This window comes from Hemitrygon akajei, chromosome 19 (genome assembly GCF_048418815.1).
Source record: "Hemitrygon akajei chromosome 19, sHemAka1.3, whole genome shotgun sequence".
Taxonomy (NCBI): domain Eukaryota; kingdom Metazoa; phylum Chordata; class Chondrichthyes; order Myliobatiformes; family Dasyatidae; genus Hemitrygon; species Hemitrygon akajei.
The window spans coordinates 61,516,828-61,537,181 of record NC_133142.1 but is presented as its reverse complement, the minus strand read 5'-3'; the positions used below and the strand labels follow the sequence as shown (position 1 = coordinate 61,537,181).

Below are 20,354 nucleotides of genomic sequence, written 5' to 3'. Positions count from 1 at the left end.
TGCTGCCTAGCCTGCTGTGTTCTACCAGCATTTTGTGTGTGTGGTAGTAGAGGGTTGTTTTTCAGATTGGAGGCCTGTGACCAGTGGTATACCAAAGGGATTGGTACTGTGTCCATTTGTTGTTTTTCATTTAATAACTTGGATGAGAATGTAGGTGGCATGATTAGTAAGTTTGCAAATGTCACAAAAATTGGTGGTGTGGTAGACAGTGAAGAATATTGCCTAAGTTTACAGTGGAATTTAGATAACTATGAATTTAAAGTGTGATGAACCATTTTGGGAAGTTAAACCAGTGTTGTAGAACAGAGACAGCTTGGGGTACATTCATATTTCCTTGAAAGTAGCAACACAGGTTGGTGAGGAAAGCGTTATGATATGATCAGCTGAGGCAATGAGTACAAGAGTTGGGATGTCATATATTTGTACAAAATTTTGTTTAGACTGCATTTGAAGCATTGTATGCATTTCTGGTCACCACACTATAGCAAAGGTGTAATTAAGAGGTCAGAAAAGATTCACGATGATGTTGCCTGGATTAGAGTACTTGAATATAAGGAGTGACTAGATAGGATGAGACTGTTTTCCTTGTGGTGAGGGAGGCTGAAAGGTGACATGATGGAGGTTTATTAAATTACGTAAGACATGATAGGGTGGTTTTGCACAAACAGTAATTAGTATCTGGAATGAGTTGCAAGAGGAGGTGGTGATAGCAGGAGCTGTAAGAACATTTGAGGCATCTGGACAGGTACCTGAATGAGCAGGGTGTAGAGGGATATAGAATACTGTAAATATACTCAAGTGGGATTAGCAGAGATAGGCATGTTGGTTCACATAAACGAGGGCAAACAGCCTGTTTCTCTGACTAACCTGATCTCTTCTATGTTAGAGAAACGAAGATTAAGATGGTACTGCTTTGTGTTTAGCCATTTTATACCCATAGAGATGAGGAAAATTCTATTCTAATCTCTATATGAGTTAATAAATTAGAAGACTTGAAAGCTGTAGTACCAAGTTAACCAATGAGAAAGCACTTATTCAAGTAAAGCAGAACAAAGAAACTACCAGAGCTTTCCAGAGGTATACTTAGTATAGCGACCAGAAGCATCTGAAACTAGCATAGACTACAGGCAGATAATCAATTGTTAAACTGCAAAGAAAATACCAATTTAAACAGTCTAATCTAAGAATTAAACAGTCAACTCCAACAGGGGAAAGGTGTCTGGTAGTTGAATCTCAGAAGATGCAGGAATTTGCTGAGAATCTGTTGAATGTGGTGGATTGTGGTATGGAAAATGAGGGAATTCTATCCTTATTCTGGAAGAGAGGGTGTGAAAGCAGAAATACAGAAGATGATGAGATATTAGTTAATAATGCGAGAGAGGAAGCCATGGTTTAGGAAGTAGATCTTTCAGAGGCACCTGTAGTCTTTTGCAGCTTTTTGTATCTTCACAGCTTAACTGTCTCATCAATCCTTCAAGCATGTGCACTATATTCCTGCAGTCAAATATTGAATGAACTGAGTTAGTCTTAAATAATCCTTTGCCTTTTTGTTGGAAAACTGCACCTGGTATCTGGTATAATACCTTTGAGTTCCCAGATAATCGGGGTTGTGCTTCCCATACTGGCTGTCCTAAAAAGCAGTGAACTCAATTGGGGAGAGTCAGAGTTACACAGCATTCAAACAGGCCATTCAGTCCAACTGGTCCATGATGACAAAGAACATCTCAGAGTTGCTGCAGGGTATTTTATTAAAATATAGTAAGTGATGAGGAAAAAGAAACACAAATTACTAAGTCTAAAACAATTTGTAAATTAATTGATGAAAGAATAAGTCCCACTCCCTTCTAAGTGATGCAAAGGATAAACAAAACAGTGAAACTAAAACAGACTTAAAAACAACTGGTAAGTCTGATGAGAAGCAAGTATCATGTCAAGGATTCCAGTTTACCTGGAGAATTTTAAATGTCCCTGGCACTGATTGCAATTCCAGTACGAGGACTGAAGTCTGATGGGCTTGCTCACTCTTGGGTAATGAAGAGAGCCCACACTTCATTTGTAATCTACATGTACCAATCCGTTACAATTCTAAAACTATTTCTTGATAGATGTACAGTGAGGATTTTACATTTCCACTGAACTAGCCTAGCTTGTTTCCAAAATTCTTATAAATTGAGACTTTTTCTGCCAACCAAAATGTTTTTGCTCATTGGTGAAAAAGAAAACGAGTTATCACATTCCTTAATGGCTTACCTTTGTGTACTTCAAGGCCTTGTGAATCTAATGAATAACTACATTTTGCTTTACTTGTCTTTCTAACTAACAGTGCCTACTCATGAGTACAACTCCATTCCAAGTAAAAAGGTCTGTTTTAACCTCATCTTTACATTCAAACTGGTCACATTTGTCAATGTGCCCATAACTTTTTTTGTAATTTATTTTTTTATTGAAGTTCATCATCAAACAAACATTTCCATAAGATGTATTTCAGACTTTGTACATATATATCATATAATCATATATATCACAAATCTCCACAAAGTATTTATCTGAGGTATACACTTACAGAAAAGAGTGGAAAGAAAAAACAAACAAAAGGAAAGAACTATGTACAAGTAGGGAGTGATTTTTTTTTTACAACAGATTCATTGATTTGTGAGAATAAAATCAGGCCTATTATTAGGCATTATGTAGTTAAACCACTTTTCCCAGTATGAATCAAATTGCTCCAGCTTAGGGTTAACAGATGCTGTTATCTTCTCCATTTTGTAAATGTCCATTGTAATTTCCATCCATGTATTTAAAGTTGGGCTCTCCTGTGATAACCATTTCCTAGTAAGAGTCTTTTTAACAGCCACCAACAGTATATTCATTAAATATTTATCTCTTTTCAATCGTTCTTGAGGTATATATCCAAAATATATGGTCTTGCTCTCTAAGAGTATTTCACATTTAAAGATGTCTTGTAGAGCATTATGTATCACCCTCCAATAGTTTTTGATAACAGGGCAGTCCCAAAATATATGATAATGATTTGCATTTTGATTTCCACAATTTCTCCAGCAAACAGGGATGTTACTATCATAATGGGATTTCTGAGAGGGTGTAATAAAATATCTTATCAAGTCTTTCCATCCAAACTCCCTCCATTTCTGTGAACTGGTACACTTCCATTGATATCTCCATATTGTCCATTCTTCCTCAGATATAATTATCCGTCCTTCCTTCTCCCAGTTTGTTTTAATGTATGAAGTTGAATGTGTTTTAAGATTTGACAACCCCTTATACATGCTTGAAATGATTCTACTACCATTATATTATAAAAGAGTTATATGCTTTTCTAAAGTGCTCTATCAAGCATGTATTTGCCTTGGTTACATTTTTAAGCGTCTTGTTAACATATTGTTGCATCTGTAAATACCGATAAAAGTCTTGTTTTTCTAATAAGTGTTTCTCTTTAAGCATTTCAAAACTGAACAGTGTTCCTTCTTTCATTATGTTGCAAAGAACTGTTATTCCTTTAGCTGTCCAGTCCTTAGATCTAGCATCCAATTTATTTGGTGTAAAATCTGAGTCATGTGCACACCATTTAAGAATTGCAACATCTCCCTATAGATTATATTCTTTTACAGTAGTTTTCCATATTTTAAGAGTCAATTTCACCCATGGGTTATCAATAGTATTTATGTACCTTTGCAGGTTGTTATCAGTCAAAATTGCCTGTATGGGGATGGGAAGTACCCGCTCCTCAATGTTTTTCCATTGAGCGTCTTATGATGGGTTACACCAACATATCACAGCTCTCAACTGTGCTGCAAAATAATCATCTCTAAGAGAAGGTAGGACCCATCCCCCCTTTTCCTTTGCTAACTGCAAAGTTTTGAGACGAACTCTAGGCCTTTTACTCTGCCAAATATACCTTGATAGCATCTTGTTCCATTAATTGAATTGATTTTGATTAATCTCTATTGGTAGGGTCTTTCATAATGTCTCTGTTTCAGAAATGTTACATTTTTCCTGGTTTCTTGTGTAGCCAAATTATTTATTTCATTCCTAATTCTTTTAATTTCCCCTAATTTATCCTGTGCCTAATTCAATTTGTGTTTTTTCTCTAGTTCCTTCAGCCAAAATAGGCTGAATTCCTCTAATGTTTTATTCCTTATTTTTTTCTTATATGAAGATAACGCTATAATTTTCCTTCTTAAGACAGCCTTCAGAGTATCCCATAAAATGGGAGGTGAAACCTCTCCATTATCATTAAATTCTATGTAGAGACCAATTTCTTTTTTAATTTGTTCCTTAAAGTACAGATCATTGAGTAGACTTGAATTTAGTTTCCAAATAGTATTCTTTGGTTGCAGGTCAAAATCAACAGATAAATATATAGGTGCATGGTCACTTACATCTATTGTCCCAATTCCACAGGTGTTTATTTTGTCTTTGTCTTTTCCAAATGTTATGGAATAGTCTGTTCTTGTATATACAGAATGGGGAGCAGAATAATGAGTGTAATCCCTTCTGTCAGGGAAAAGGTCCCTCCATATGTCAATTAAACCAACATTCTCAAAAAGTGTATTAACTTTCTTATGTAAAGATTTTGTTTCTTAGGTTTTTCTATTGGAAGAGTCTAAGTTTGGTTGTAATTGTAAATTTAAGTTCCCCCCCACATATCAGGAGACCTTCTGTTTCTGTTACCATAATATCAGTAATTTTCTGAAAGAAACCAATATCACTTCCCGGGGGTGCGTATATATTCAATAGAGTAACTGAATTGCCATCTATATTCCCCCTTACCAGAATATATCTGCCCTTTCTATCTCCCATTTCAAATAATTTTTCAAAATTTAGCTTACTTGAGATAAGAATAGCAACTCCTCTCCTATGTCCTGATTTATATGAGGAGAAAAAAAAATTAGTGAAGCCCATTCTCTTTAGTTTTTTATGCTCATTATCACATAAATGAGTTTCCTGTAAATATACTACATGGGCTTGTTGTTTTTTCATTTTTGATAAAATTCTCTTACATTTGATTGGATTTAATAGCCCATTAACATTAAATGAAATGAAATTTACCTTGTCTTTAGCCATCTGTATTTATCTGTCAATGTGTCATTGAAATTAGAATAAAACTTAATCGATCTACTCCCTGAACAAATAAGAACCAAGAAACGCAAATAATAACAAAAATGGCAACGAACGTATGATTCAAAGGCTGAGGTCTCTCGTAGATGACCCTGCGTTGAGCTAGAGGAAATGTCTAGCTGTGGGGGATAACCCCTCCTACTTGTGAGTTGAGGGCCCCCATTGCAGTATTCATAAAAGCCAGTGAACAAATCCTTTACACAGAAAAGATTTCCCTGTGTACTCCTATATATACATATATATGCACACACAAATATATATATACATATACACATACATGCATACATATATACACATACAAACCCCATTTCCAGAAAAGTTGGGATATTTTCCAAAATGCAATAAAAACAAAAATCTGTGATACGTTAATTCATGTGAACCTTTATTTAACTGACAAAAGTACAAAGAAAAGATTTTCAATAGTTTTACTGACCAACTTAATTGTATTTTGTAAATATACACAAATTTAGAATTTGATGGCTGCAACACTCAACAAAAGTTGGGACAGAGGCATGTTTACCATTGTGTTACATCACCTTTCCTTTTAATAACACTTTTTAATTGTTTTGGAACTGAGGATACTAATTGTAGTAGATTTGCAATTGGAAATTTTGTCCATTCTTGCTTGATATAAGACTTCAGCTGCTCAACAGTCCGTGGTCTCCATTGTCTGATTCTCCTCTTCATGATGTGATGTACATTTTCAATAGGAGATAGATCTGGACTGGCAGCAGGCCAGTCAAGCACACTGTTGTAGCCCGTGCAGAATGTGGTCTGGCATTGTCCTGCTGAAATAAGCATGGACATCCCGGGAAGAGACGTTGCCTTGATGGCAACATATGTCTCTCCAAGATCCTAATATACGCCTCAGAGTCAATGGTACCTTCACATACATGCAACTCACCCATGCCATGGGCACTGATGCACCCCCATGCCATCACAGATGCTGGCTTTTGCACCTTTGGCTGATAACAATCAGGATGGTCGTTTTCATCTTTGGCACGGAGAACTCGACGCCCGTTTTTCCCGAAAACTAGCTGAAATGTGGACTCATCTGACCACAGCACATGTTTCCACAGTCTTTCGGTCCATCTGAGATGAGCTCGGGCCCAGAGAACTCGCCAGTGTTTCTGCATAGAGTTGATGTATGGCTTCCTCCTTGCGTAATACGGTTTCAAGTTGCATTTCTGGATACAGCGACAGACTGTGTTAAGTGACAATGGTTTTCCGAAGTACTCCCGAGCCCAGGTGGCTATAATTGTCACAGTGGCATGACGGTTTCTTAGGCAGTGCCGCCTGAGGGCTCGAAGATCACGCGCATTCAACAGTGGTTTCAGACGTTGCCCTTTACGCACTGAGATGTCTGAATTCTCTGAATCTTTTCACAATATTATGTACTGTAGATATTGAAAGACCTAAATTCTCTGTAATCTTGCGTTGGGAAATGTTCCTTTTGAACTGACTAACAATTCTCTCACGAATTTTGGCACAAAGGGGTGAGCCACAACCCATCCTTGCTTGCAAAGACTGAGCCTTTGATGGACGCTACTTTTATACCCAGTCATGATATAAAAGTATATAAAACCTGCTACCAATTAGCCTGCTTAATGTGGAGTCTTCCAAACCGGTGTTACATGAATATTCTGTGCACTTTTCAATCTTATTTTAACTCTGTCCCAACTTTTGTTGAGTGTGTTGCAGCCATCAAGTTCTAAATTTGTGTATATTTACAAAATACAATTAAGTTGGTCAATAAAACTATTGAAAATCTTTTCTTTGTACTTTTGTCAGTTAAATAAAGGTTCACGTGAATTAACATATCACAGATTTTTGTTTTTATTGCATTTTGGAAAATATCCCAACTTTTCTGGAAATGGGGTTTGTGTGTGTGTGTATGTGTATATATATATATATATATATATATATATATATATATATACATACATACACACATATATGTATATATACACATACACATTACACACATATATGCACACACATATATATTCTCATTTTGGTGGGGAAAAAGGAGTAAGAGTGAATAAAGAATAACAATTAAGTAATATAAAATCCACATTATAATAAGTATTTCTTGAGATAGGTATATCACCGTGTACTTTTGCTTCCGTTTAGCTTCTCAACATTTTTAAAGTTAGCCAAACCTTACGGCTCTTCTGAAGGGGGTGAGGACTGTCTTTGGGAAACTCCCGGTCTCTTCCTGATATATTTCTCTCGGCCTCCTCCCATCTCCTGCCTTCTCGATTCTTGCATTATTTCCCAAGCGGAGCGGGGTAATTCTTCAGTCAGGCTTTCCTTGGTTTTGGTCATACCGATGGGCAACCCTCTGGCCTTCATGTCTGTAGTCACCTGTTCCACTGTCTGGTACAACCATGTCCCGTTGTCATAAAACACTCGAAGTTTAGCAGGTTACGGAGTTTGAAATCTAATCTTATTTTGCTTTAGTACTCGCTTTACTTCAGAGCACTCTTTGCGTTTCTGGAAGACCGCGGGGGGGGGGGTAATCTTGGTCGAAATATATTAATTTATCCTTGAAAAACACTCTCTTCTTACCTCAGGCCCTTCATAGAATCTCCGCCTTGGTGCTGTACCAAAGGAATTTAATTATTACTGAGCGTGGCTTTCTAGCCCGTGTAGGTTTTGGGACTAACGCACGGTGGGCTCTTTTGACTTCCAGCTTCATAGCCGAGGGAAGATCCAGCACGTCCCGCAGTAACTTTCCGACAAACTCCGTCATAGACGAGCCCTCCGCTCCTTCAGGAACGTTGTAGATTCTGATATTTTTCCGCCATGATCTTCCCTCCAGGTCAAGCAGTTTACCTTCTTGGTGATGTATTATTTTTATTGTCTTGCTCAGTATCCGTTCCACGTTTTGAACACGATCTTCCACCTTCTCAATTCGTGTCTCTGCCACCACTACTTTTTGATTAATGCTGGCGAGCTCTGCCTTAATATCACGGAGCTGCTGCTCTATTTCTTTCAGGCGATCCCTTATCTCTTTCAGGATTTTGAACGTATTCGCCGCTTCGTCTGAACGAGGCCCAGCAGCCACCTCGCTAGCACGCAGTCAGGTCGGAGAGCCACTCACTGCAGTCCTCTCGAACACAGGTTCCTCAGTGTCACTTTTTAAATTTCCATTTCTTTTCCCCATTCTTGCCCCTCTTTTCAGTTCAAATATTTTTTGAAAAATATTATATTTGATGGGTTAACGGCTTAATACGCGTTTTTCCGGAGGAGCTAGTGACTTAAGCTGCCATTCTCGACGATTACATCACAGGAAACCCCGGCCCATAACTTTCTAAATCTTCCCAATCCATGAGCCTGTCCAATGACTTTTTAAAATTTGCTGTCTCTGATTCAACCACTTTCTCTGGCAGGTGATTCCACGTGGATACCTCCCTTTGTATAAAACAAGAAGCTGCCCCTCAACTTCCTATTAAATCTTTCCCCTCTGACCTTAAATGCATGCCCTTTAATTCTTCATACCCCAACTCCAGGGGAGAAAAGACTGAGTGCATATATACTTTCCATGCTGCAAATGACTTTATACACCTTTCTAAGATCACCTCTCAGTCTTGTACACTCTAAATTCCTAGTCAATCCAGCCTCTCCCTATAAACTAGTCCCTCAATTCCTGGCAGCATACTTGTATATCTTTTCTTCACTCTTTTCAGTTTAATAACATCTTTCCTTTAGCAGGGCAACCAAAACTAAACACAGTCCTCCAAGTCCATAAACCTCTGATTTACTTGCTGGCAGCAAACAAAACTATAAATTTCTGTATTAATCACACACTTTCTTGGATACAATCACTGCAATCAATACCCAGTAACTTTCAGAGTTAAGCTGTACGACCTGGCATTTTTGTGGTGTGAACTGAAATCTTGAAGCTGCAGGATGGTTGAGGTGTGGCAGGTACAGGCCCAGCAATGTGGAATGAACAAATGTTTGACCATGGCTGAAGTGGACTTGGAGGTGATTTGAGGCAGCAGGGCCCATTCCCAAGAGTATGGAGTGATTCGTTGTTTAGCTGATTTAAGCTCTGGGCCAGATTGGAAAGATTGGGTATGGGCTGAATCGAAGCAGTGGGGCCTGGGTCTGAGAGTGAGGAATGGCCCGAGGTTTGGCTGATTGAAGCACCAGGCCAGATTGAAAAGGTAAGCATGTTGGAGCCAGAGGAAAGGGATGGGCAGGTGTTCAGCTTGGTGCTCAGAGATGTTTATTCATTTCTGCACTGAATTGAGGCTGTGGCCCATAATTAATTGGCTCCAGGATTGGCTGCAGTGATGACTAGCTTCATGCTGGTGCACTCACTTCCAGTCTGAATGATATTTGCTTACTTTTATTGTTTGCACGATTTGGGTTATTTTCTGCATGTTCAGTGGTTGACTGTTTTTTTAATGGGTTCTATTAGGCTCTGTGGCTGCTGTAAGGAGACACATCTCAAGGTTGTATAAGGTATACATACTTCAATAATAAATGTACATTGAACTTTGAAGTGTAGTTTTACCAGTGTACTGTACAATCTCACCATGACCTCCCAACTTTTCTTCTTAATGCCATGACTGATGGAGGCCATCCTGCCTACCTGTGACTCTATATTCAGTGAATTACGTAGCTGAACTCTGCTCTACCACTCCCCAGGGACCTGCCTCTCACCGAAAGTCCTACCTGGAATTGACTTCTGGAATGCAATATCTTACAGGTATCCAAATTAAACTCTATTTGACATTCAGTGACTCACTTACTCAGCTGATCAATACTTAGAGATACAGTGTGGATTAGGCCCTTCCAGCCTTTTGAGCCACACCCACCAGCAACCCCTAGCAACCTCAGTTTAACCCTAACCCAATCATGGAACAATTTACAATGTCCAAATAACCTATCTAGTGTTGGTTTGGACTGTGAGAGGAATGCAGAGTGCTTGGAAAAAAATGCACATATCTCATGGGAGGAAGTCCAGAGACTCCTTACCAAGGACACAGGGATTGAACTCCAAACTTTGATGCGCCGAGCTGTTGCACTAACTGCTATGCGACCGTGGAGCCTATAATATCCCCCTGTAATTTTTGATAACCTTCATTATCCGCTATACAACTTACTTTAATGTCATCTGCCATCTTACAAACTATGCCTTGTACATATTTATCCAAATCACTGATATCGATGAGATGTAACAAAGGGCCGCTGAGGCACACAACTAGTCACTAGTCTGCCTCTGTGATGATTTTGAGTGCATCTGTTCCAGAGTCCTAAACTTAAACCAAGAACTTAAGTTTTAAATGTTTCTATCAGAGCCCTCACTTTAGCAAGATTATGCTATAAATTCAAAAAACGAATTTAGACTCTGAAGGGGTATAGCTGTCAATAATCAATGTTTTGATCTGTGAGTTTCCCCCCTCCCAACCAAGGAAGAGATAGTTCCAGCTTATGGAGCACAGTATACACGCCTATTTTGAGGAATAATTTTAATAGAGATTATAATTCTACAAAGAATGCCAACCACAAGTACAGTTCTGATGAACTAGAAATACAAGGTATTGAGTTGTAGCCAAACATGTTTGTTACAAAAGGCGGCTCTGGGAAGAGAGCCTTCTCTGGCCAAGGCTGAGGTATAGACTTTGTCTTCATCTCTATAACTCCTCTACCCTTACTGCCTTCTAATATTTATCAGTTTTTGTTAGTATTCTAATGACTGCTTCATCTGCATGTCTGTTTTCCATCTTCTGGTTAGCTTGCAGTCTCATTTAAGTCAACAATAGGCTTCCTGAACCTGGACAGTATTGTTTCTCAAGAGGATGGCCAAGTAATACCATTTAAAGATTAAAAATAAACATCTGGATCATGAATATCCATCACACCATCAAGTCAATTAGCCAGCTGTCCCTGGATTCTTTACATTCTAGTCTTCCATATAATGGAAAGTGTTACGTACCCCGTAACTGGGTCACTTACCAGCAAAGATAGAGAGGTCCGTTGAAGTCTGATGGTACTATTTTTAACAGTATTTATTGATAAAATACACAAAAATAATATCAATGCAAACATACAGATAATATACGTCGTCAATACTAAATCTAAAAGTGCGGGTATAATAATAATCAGTAAGAAATAGCTCTATCGTTGTCTAGGGGAGAATGTATTGTCCGATGGAAATATAAAAGTCACTCAAGTTCATTCAAGCTGCAGCTTTTGGTTGGAGAGAGAGACGGAGGTTTAGAACTTGCCCGGTTTTCCGTTTTATGATGTCGATCCTTCGAAATGGCGTCGGTGGTGATCTCTTCCTTAGCTAAGCCGCCTTCCGTGGTAGGGCCTCAATCCCGGGGGAACGGGAAAGGACACACGTGGGCCCTCCACCAGCTATCGCTATTAAACGCTGTCACGGAACTTCTAGCGTTTCTCCTGGTGCGTGTCAAGGGCTGTGCCCCAGTCCCTCTTTTATCCTGACTCACAGGGTCTCAGATGTCAATCAGGGTGGAATGATGCCATCCCTCAACCAGCCCACGTTGCCTGAGGGCTTCCATGAAGTACAGTACTCAATACACAATTCCGTCTCCAAGAGACAATGACCTGTTCCGTGGCTTTGTATCGCTGGGGCCAGGACATTCCAAACGTCTCTCTCTCATTTCCTGGGTCTCCTGACCTGACTTAATAGCGATCTTGCGATTCTCAAAAAGGAGAGGGGGACACAGGCGTAACACCCCCTTTCTTCAACGCGTTTTTTACCATTGGAAAAAAATGAAGTAATACAGAGTCTTACAGGATTTTAGAATCTACCACCATACAAAAGTTTTTTTTCTACAGGGTAATATACATTCAATTCAGTATCTAGATGGTTACCAATTACATTGTCACTTGCTTTAATATCTTAACATCTTGTACCTTACTAAAGTATTGTAGCATCAGACTCCAATTTAATAACCACCTATTTTTAGGTCTTATTTTTCTTTAGCCAACAAAACTAAAGTTGTGATCTTAGCTTACGGGTATACTACAAAAGTTCATGCAAATACTAATCTTTATGTTGCTTTCAAACTTAACAGGCAGGCTTCCATGGGGGTTGTCTTTTATTATTCACATGCTTTATCGAAATCCCTCAAAACCGGCTTCTGCTATTTAAAAATGGCGTCCCCATTAACCCTTGCCTCTTTTCCGGTTAATTCCCACGTGGGGAGCTTGTGCACCCTGGCAAAATAGGCTTTCGCCCGCTCCTTCCATAGGAGTTATTTTATCAACAATGTGTTCCAAACTTGACCATTTCCCGAATTTCCACCCAATTCTTTAATTTTACGCAAGTTGCTAGTTTTCTCTTCAGGATCCTTCAGGCTATTAGTTTTCAGTTTAAACTCTTTGTTCAAACAGCATTTCAAATTCTGCCTTTTCACACCACACTCTGGAATAACAATAGCGTGTGGGGCCCCGTTACCTTCCAACTCAACCTGTAATTGATTCACAGGCTTTGTGGTACCACGCCATTGTCTCTGTAGCCTGATTGCTGCTTTTGATATCAGTCCAGCCTTTAAATTTTCTTCATTCAATTTGGGAACTACATATTTTCCTTCTCCTTCAATAATAATATTCATCTCCCCACTTTTCATCTAGGACTGCCCTCATTTCATTATCGGGAACACCTTTAGAATTTTCAACTTCTTCAAACAGTTCTGCCAAACCAGACAGATCATCCATGTCCAACTCTGGACCTTTTAACAGCTTTTTCTGTTTCTCATCTTTATTTCGTGCCTCTAGAACTTTTCTCCTCGCTAAGGGAAGGTCTACCTCCTCATCCCTTGCTCTCTTTCACTTTACTACTCTTAGTTTTACCACCCTCTAAACCCTCGTGGTACAGAGTTGGTAAAAACGTCTTGGCCAAATCGATACTGGCCGGATTTAAACTGCTCTCGTTCTCAGCTGCCTTTCTCAACATGCTGCGAGTGATCGCACATGCGGGATAGATCTTGGAATCTAGGGGCGGGACCGCAACACTCACCGGCTGTCTCGTCAGCTTCATTGCTGACCAAACCTTACCACTGGCTAAATCATTACCCAGAAGGACGTCCGCGTAAGTTCTCGGGAATTCTGATCGCACCCCTATTTCAATGGGTCCAGAGACTAGCTCACAATTCATAATGATCCTATGCAAGGGCACCATTTCCGTCCCTTTTCCTATTCCTTTCACAGCTACCATTCCCGTCTTGCGACCAAAATCTAGTACCTTACTGCTGATCAATGATAGTTCAGCCCCCGTGTCTCTCCAGATCCCTACTGGAACTGGTGTGTCTCCCTCCCTCACAGACACGGTTCCATTTGACATACAAGTCTCAGACCCTTCTCGTACTCTGTCTACCCGGGGCTCTCTTGTCGATTTACTGATTACCACGGCACATCCAATAGGGACGGCTGCTTTCCCTTTTCCTGTCTCCTTCCTCGGAGCAAAGCACCTAGATGCAATATGTCCCCCCTTTCCACAATTGAAACAGGTCAAGCCCGGAGATCTCTGGCCGTCTTGCCTCTCCTCCTCAATCTTACCACTAGCTCCCGGCGGGACCGCTGCCTCAGCCGGCGGGCTTTCTCTATCGTTCCCACGGTCTCTCCGGTAACTTTTATTCGAGGAAAACTTTGTCTTGTGGGTTAGGGCATATTCATCTGCGAACCTAGCAAAGTCTGAGATGGACTTATTCGGCTTCTCTTTCAAATACATCCGGATATCCTCCGAAACAAAACCTTTAAATTCCTCAATCAGAATTAACTCCCTGAGACGCCAAAAATCCTCTTCCACTATTTCTGCTGTACACCAACGGTCCAAGAGCACACCCTTCTCATAGGCAAACTCGGTATACGTCTGATTCCACCGTTTCTTTAAATTTCTGAACTTTTGTCTATACGCTTCAGGTACCAATTCATAAGTCTGGAGAATGGCGGCTTTTACTTTGTCATAACTCTCCGCCTCTTCCTCCTCCATGGACAACGCCGTATATGCTCATTGTGCCTTCCCTTTTAACACACTTTGTAACAGCGCCACCCACTGATCTCTGGGCCACTTCTGATTCACTGCCACCTTCTCAAAAAGCAAGAAATAACTATCAACATCCGTCTCCTCGAAGGGAGGTACTAACCTCAACTCCCGACTAACATTAAACCGCTTCTCTCGGTCTGACCCTTGATCTCTTTGCTCTTGCCTTAACTTCTCCATCTCCAAGTCATGTTTCCTCTGTTTCTCTGCCTCCTCATACTCTCTCTCTTTCTCGGCTCTTTCCTTTTTCTCAGCTCTCTCCCTCTCCTTCTCGGCCCTCTCTCTCTTTTTCAGCTGCTTCCAGCTGTTTTAACTGAATTTCATGCTCCCTTTGTTTCTCGGCCCTTTCTTTCTCTTTCTCAGCTGCTTCCAGCTGCTTTAACGTAATTGCATGTTCCAACCTTAATTTCTCCAACTCTAACTGAGCCGTCCCACTAGCTGGTACCTTTTCAGGGATATTTTCCAATACCTCAGCTGCAAACACATTCTTCTCAATATAATACTGAGTTATGGCCCTTCGCACCTCCCGCTTTTTCATTGACAACCTCACCTCTGCGAGGTTTAGCCCCTTCGCCATATTTATCAAGTCTGATTTAGTGGCCACCTCTAGAGTCGGGTTTTCTATAAATTCATCCACGTCCATCTTTGCTGGTTTCCCATCTGGCTACCCTCGTAACCAGATCCAAGTTTGGACTTACAAGCCCGATTCACTAGCCTCCTAATTTGGTGTCAAATCCCGAGACGAGAACCCCAATTGTTACGTACCCCGTAACTGGGTCACTTACTAGCAAAGATAGAGAGGTCCGTTGAAGTCTGATGGTACTATTTTTAACAGTATTTATTGATAAAATACACAAAAATAATATCAATGCAAGCATACAGATAATATACGTCGTCAATACTAAATCTAAAAGTGCGGGTATAATAATAATCAATAAGAAATAGCTCTATCATTGTCTAGGGGAGAATGTATTGTCCAATGGAAATATATTCAAGCTGCAGCTTTTGGTTGGAGAGAGAGACGGAGGTTTAGAACTTGCCCGGTTTTCCGTTTTATGATGTCGATCCTTCGAAATGGCGTCGGTGGTGATCTCTTCCTTAGCTAAGCCACCTTCCGTGGTAGGGCCTCAATCCCGGGGCAACGGGAAAGGACACACGTGGGCCCTCCACCAGCTATCACTATTAAACGCTGTCACGGAACTTCTAGCGTTTCTCCTGGTGCGTGTCAGGGGCTGTTCCCCAGACCCTCTTTTATCCTGACTCACAGGATCTCAGATGTCAATCAGGGTGGAATGATGCCATCCCCCAACCAGCCCACGTTGCCTGAGGGCTTCCATGAAGTACAGTACTCAATACACAATTCCGTCTCCAAGAGACAATGACCTGTTCTGTGGCTTTGTATCGCTGGGGTCAGGACATTCCAAACGTCTCTCTCTCTCATTTCCTGGGTCTCCTGACCTTACTTAATAGCAATCTTGCGATTCTCAAAAAGGAGGGGGGGGGGGGGCACAGGCGTAACAAAGGTCATGTGGAATCTTACCAAAGGGCTTCCTGAAGTCCACATAAATGACATCTATTGCCCTGCCCTCAATGGCTTTCTTGGTCACCTCATTCAATGGTCTTGATTGAATGCTTTCATTCAATTTGGAAAGCACTCAATCAAGACCATCTCCCATGCTGACTAACCCCAAATAACCACTGTTTTTCCACAAGTATTTATATCATATCGCTCAAAATCCACTAGTGTTAGACTTCTAGCCTATAGTTCCCAGGTTTTTCAATGTTGCCTTTCTTCAATAAAGATAAAACTTTTGCTATCCTCCAGTCTACCAATACCTTGCATTTGGCTAATGATGGTACAGGAATCACAGCTAAGGTATCCACAATTTCCTCTCTAGATGCACTCAGTGTTCTTGAATAAAACTGAGAGACTCAAACTGCTTTATGGAAGTCCTTGACCCTTTGAAATTTATAACATGAGCAGGGAGTTGGAGATTTTTGGGAGCAATTAGACTCAATAGACTCATGGTTGATAACCAGGATAGTGTACTGTGCACACATTTATTCCCACTTCAAAGTAAATTTATTATCAAAGTATCATAGTACATATACTGTAGATAGATAGATAGATAGATACTTTATTCATCCCCATGGGGAAATTCAACTTTTTTTCCAATGTCCCATACACTTGTTGTAGCAAAACTAATTACATACAATACTTAACTCAGTAAAAAATATGATATGCATCTAAATCACTATCTCAAAAAGCATTAATAATAGCTTTTAAAAAGTTCTTAAGTCCTGGCGGTAGAATTGTAAAGCCTAATGGCATTGGGGAGTATTGACCTCTTCATCCTGTCTGAGGAGCATTGTATCGATAGTAACCTGTCGCTGAAACTGCTTCTCTGTCTCTGGATGGTGCTATGTAGAGGATGTTCAGAGTTATCCATAATTGACCGTAGCCTACTCAGCGCCCTTCGCTCAGCTACCGATGTTAAACCCTCCAGTACTTTGCCCACGACAGAGCCCGCCTTCCTTACCAGCTTATTAAGACGTGAGGCGTCCCTCTTCTTAATGCTTCCTCCCCAACACGCCACCACGAAGAAGAGGGCGCTCTCCACAACTGACCTATAGAACATCTTCAGCATCTCACTACAGACATTGAATGACGCCAACCTTCTTAGGAAGTACAGTCAACTCTGTGCCTTCCTGCACAAGGCACAATTATGTCACTCTGAGATTAATTTTCTTGTGGACAATCATAGTAAATACAAAGAAACACAATAGAAAAACCACACACAACAAAAATTAAGCGACCAATGTGAAAAACAGAACAAACTGAAAATACAAAACAACAAAATAATAAAAAATAAATAAGCAATAAATATTGAAAACCTGAGTTGAAGACTCATTGAATCCTTTGGTAATGGGATCAGTGTTGGGGAGAGTGAAGTTATCTCCATTGCTTCAAGAGCCTGATGGTTGAGAGGTAATAATTGTTCCTGAACCTGGTGGTGTGGGACCTCAGGCTCCTGTACCTCCTTTCTAATGGCAGCAGCAAGAAGAAAGCAGAGCTTAGATGGAAGGGACTCTTGATGTTGGATGCTACTTTTCTGCGACAACAGTCCTTGTAGATGTGCTCAATGGTGGGGAGGGATTCGCCTGTGCTGTATCTACTACTTTTTGTGGGCTTTTCTGTTTAAACTTTCCATCTGGTTTAGTGGTAGCTTCAACAACTGTTCTTATCCCAGCAGCAAGTTATTGGTGTTTGCTGAATGTCTCAGATTAGCTTCACTTCATATGGAAAAGTTCTGGCCTTTGTGTGGGAGGAAGTGGAGAATTAATCATGTTTTTAATCAACATGATTACAAGCTGGTGGCTCTCCAGCCTTTTAAAAATGCATGCAAATAATAAGCTTATCTTTGATTCTCTACCACAGGTCGAACGGCTGGAAGTGAACAGTGTGGTTGCTTTGAGCTCAGATGGCGGGATTAGTGTGGATAGCCTGGATGGTGCACTGGACCCCCAGAGGACGAGAGCTGCCATTACTCACCTGCAGCAGAAGGTGCTGAAGCTCACGGAGCAGCTGAAGGTAGAGCAGACAGCCCGAGATGACAATGTGGCGGAGTACCTCAAGCTGGCCAACAACGCTGACAGGCAGCAAGGGGCTCGCATCAAACAAGTCTTCGAGAAGAAGAACCAGAAGTCGGCGCAGACTATCCTGCAGCTGCAGCGCAAGCTGGAGCAGTGCCACCGCAAGTTGCGCGAGATCGAGCATAATGGCATGCCACGGCAGCCCAAAGACGTACTCCGGGATATGCAGCAGGGCCTGAGGGGTGTGGGGGCCAGGGTGACCGGTTTCAGTGAGGGCGTCGTGGGCAGCGTGCGGGGGGGTCTCTCCAGCTTCTCCCAAGCCACCCACTCAGCCGCAGGTGCCGTGGTTTCCAAGCCACGGGAGATAGCGTCCCTCCTTCGCAACAGGTTTGGCAGTGTGGACAACATCCCCACCCTTAAGGACTCGCTGGATGAAGCGCAGGCAGAAGAGTGCCTCAAGGGCCTAGAAATCTGTGGCAACCTGCAATCCAGCCTCAAATATGGCAGCGAGGAGGAATGCTCGAGTGGCACATCAGGGTCTGCTGCTAACAGTGTGTCAGGGACACCCCTGGAATCTACCACCTCCAAAACCAACACACTGGACTTTGCCTGCTCAGGCTTTGCAGGGATATTCCAAGAACTGCAGCAAGTGAAGGAGACACAGGCCCAGCTGGAAGAATCATTTGACACTTTGAAGTCTCATTATCAGAGGGATTATACATTAATGTTACGGACTCTGCAGGAAGAACGATACAGGTAGGCTTAAGCAGAACCACCTGCTTCACCTCCCTCACCTCCAGTTAAAATCCAATTGTTTGCATTTCATTCTCTACTATATGCTTTCTCATTGTTAGGATGCATGTACAGTGGATGTAATCTGAGAGTGTGAAACGAGGCTGCTTCACTACAGCTGTGTAGAAGGTGTAGTCATGCATTTTTTTAACTTTATTTTTATTGTTTTGCCAATAACAGAACAAACAGGATAAAAACAAACAGACAGGGTCATCATAGGTGAAGTAAAATCTGTATCTTATAATAGAAAAAATGAATAGAGAAATGGGTTACATTGCTGTTTCAAGGTTAACCAAACCCTTATGTCCATAATTGTCCTTCAAAGTCTCAGGGGACCTTAAGATCCATGACTTTAAAGTCCATTCTGCAGGTTCCTTCATGGGAAGAAATAAAACAAAGTTCTTAAAGCCAAATAAATGTACAGTGAAGAAGTCATTTCAGGTTCAAATAAAATGTCCAATTTTCCCAGTATTTTCCAAATTTTTTAGTGGCATGTCTCAGAGAGAAAGTCAGTCGTTCCATAACACAAATTTCTTGAGCAAACACAAGGAAATCTGCAGATGCTGGAAATGCAAGCAACACACACAGAATGCTAATGGAATGCAGCAGGCCAGGCAGCATCTATAGGAAGAAGCACTGTTGATGTTTCGGGCCGAGACCCTTCGTCAGGATTAACTGAAAGGAAAGACAGTAAGAGGTTTGAAAGTGGGGGGAGGGGGAAATGCGAAATGATAGGAGAAGACCGGAGGGGGTGGGATGAAGCTAAGAGCTGGAAAGGTGATTGGCAAAAGGGATACAGAGCTGGAGAAGGGAAAGGATCATGGGACTGAAGGCCTCGGGAGAAAGAAAGGGGGAAGGGAGCACCAGAAGGAGATGGAGAACAGGCAGAGAGAGAGGAAAAAAGAGGAGGGGGCTAAAAACTAAATATATCAGTGATGGGGTAAGAAGGGGAGGAGGGGCATTAACGGAAGTTAGAGAAGTCAATGTTCATGCCATCAGGTTGGAGGCTACCCAGACGGTGTTGTTCCTCCAACCTGGTGGCTTGTGGCTTCATCTTGACAGTAGAGGAGGCCATGGATAGACGTATCAGAATGGGATTTGGACATGGATGAGGCTTTTCATTCCAGGACGAAGGAGATGTCTTCCTTTTTTAAACAACCATCAACTTTGCTCTCAAACAGATCTCTCCCATTTCCCGCACATCTGCTCTCACCACCCCACTCAGGATAGGGTTCTTGTCCTCACCTATCACCCCATCAGACTCCGGGTCCAACCTATCATTCTCCGTGACTTCTGCCACCTCCAACGGGATGCCACTACCAAGCATATCTTTCCCTCTCCCCCCTTTCTGCAGGGATCGCTCCCTACACGACTCCCTTGTCCATTCGTCCCCCCCAATCCCTTCCCACCGATTTCCCTCCTGGCACTTATCCTAGTAAGCGGAACAAGTGCTACACCTGCCCTTACGCTTCCTCCCTCACCGCCATTCAGGGCCCCAGACAGTCCTTCCAGGTGAGGCAACACTTCATCTGTGAGTCGGCTGGTGTGGTATACTGCGCCCAGTGCTCCCAGTGTGGCCTTTTATATGTTGGTAAGACCCGACGCAGACTGGGAGACCATTTCACTGAACACCTACGCTCTGTCCGCCAGAGAAAGCAGGATCTCCCAGTGGCCACACAATTTAATTCCACGTCCCATTCCCATTCTGATATGTCTATCCATGGCCTCCTCTACTGTCAAGATGAAGCCACACTCAGGTTGGAGGAATAACACCTTATATTCCATCTGGGTAGTGTTATGA

General features: G+C 41.6%; 1 protein-coding gene across 7 annotated transcripts in view; it reads left to right on the top strand.

Annotated features, from left to right (window-relative positions):
* The window catches only part of LOC140741979 (transmembrane and coiled-coil domains protein 1-like), a 110,391-nt gene that overhangs the window by 67,713 nt on the left and 22,324 nt on the right, over positions 1-20,354 (top strand). For 5 of the 7 annotated variants that reach the window (XM_073072617.1, XM_073072622.1, XM_073072616.1 and 2 more), the window contains one exon: positions 17,607-18,517. In XM_073072617.1, coding sequence (XP_072928718.1) covers positions 17,607-18,517 — 911 coding nt within the window. Of the gene's footprint in view, positions 1-17,606; positions 18,518-18,615; positions 18,683-20,354 lie in introns of all 7 variants that reach the window. The other 2 variants (XM_073072619.1, XM_073072620.1) reach the window with 1 other exon arrangement.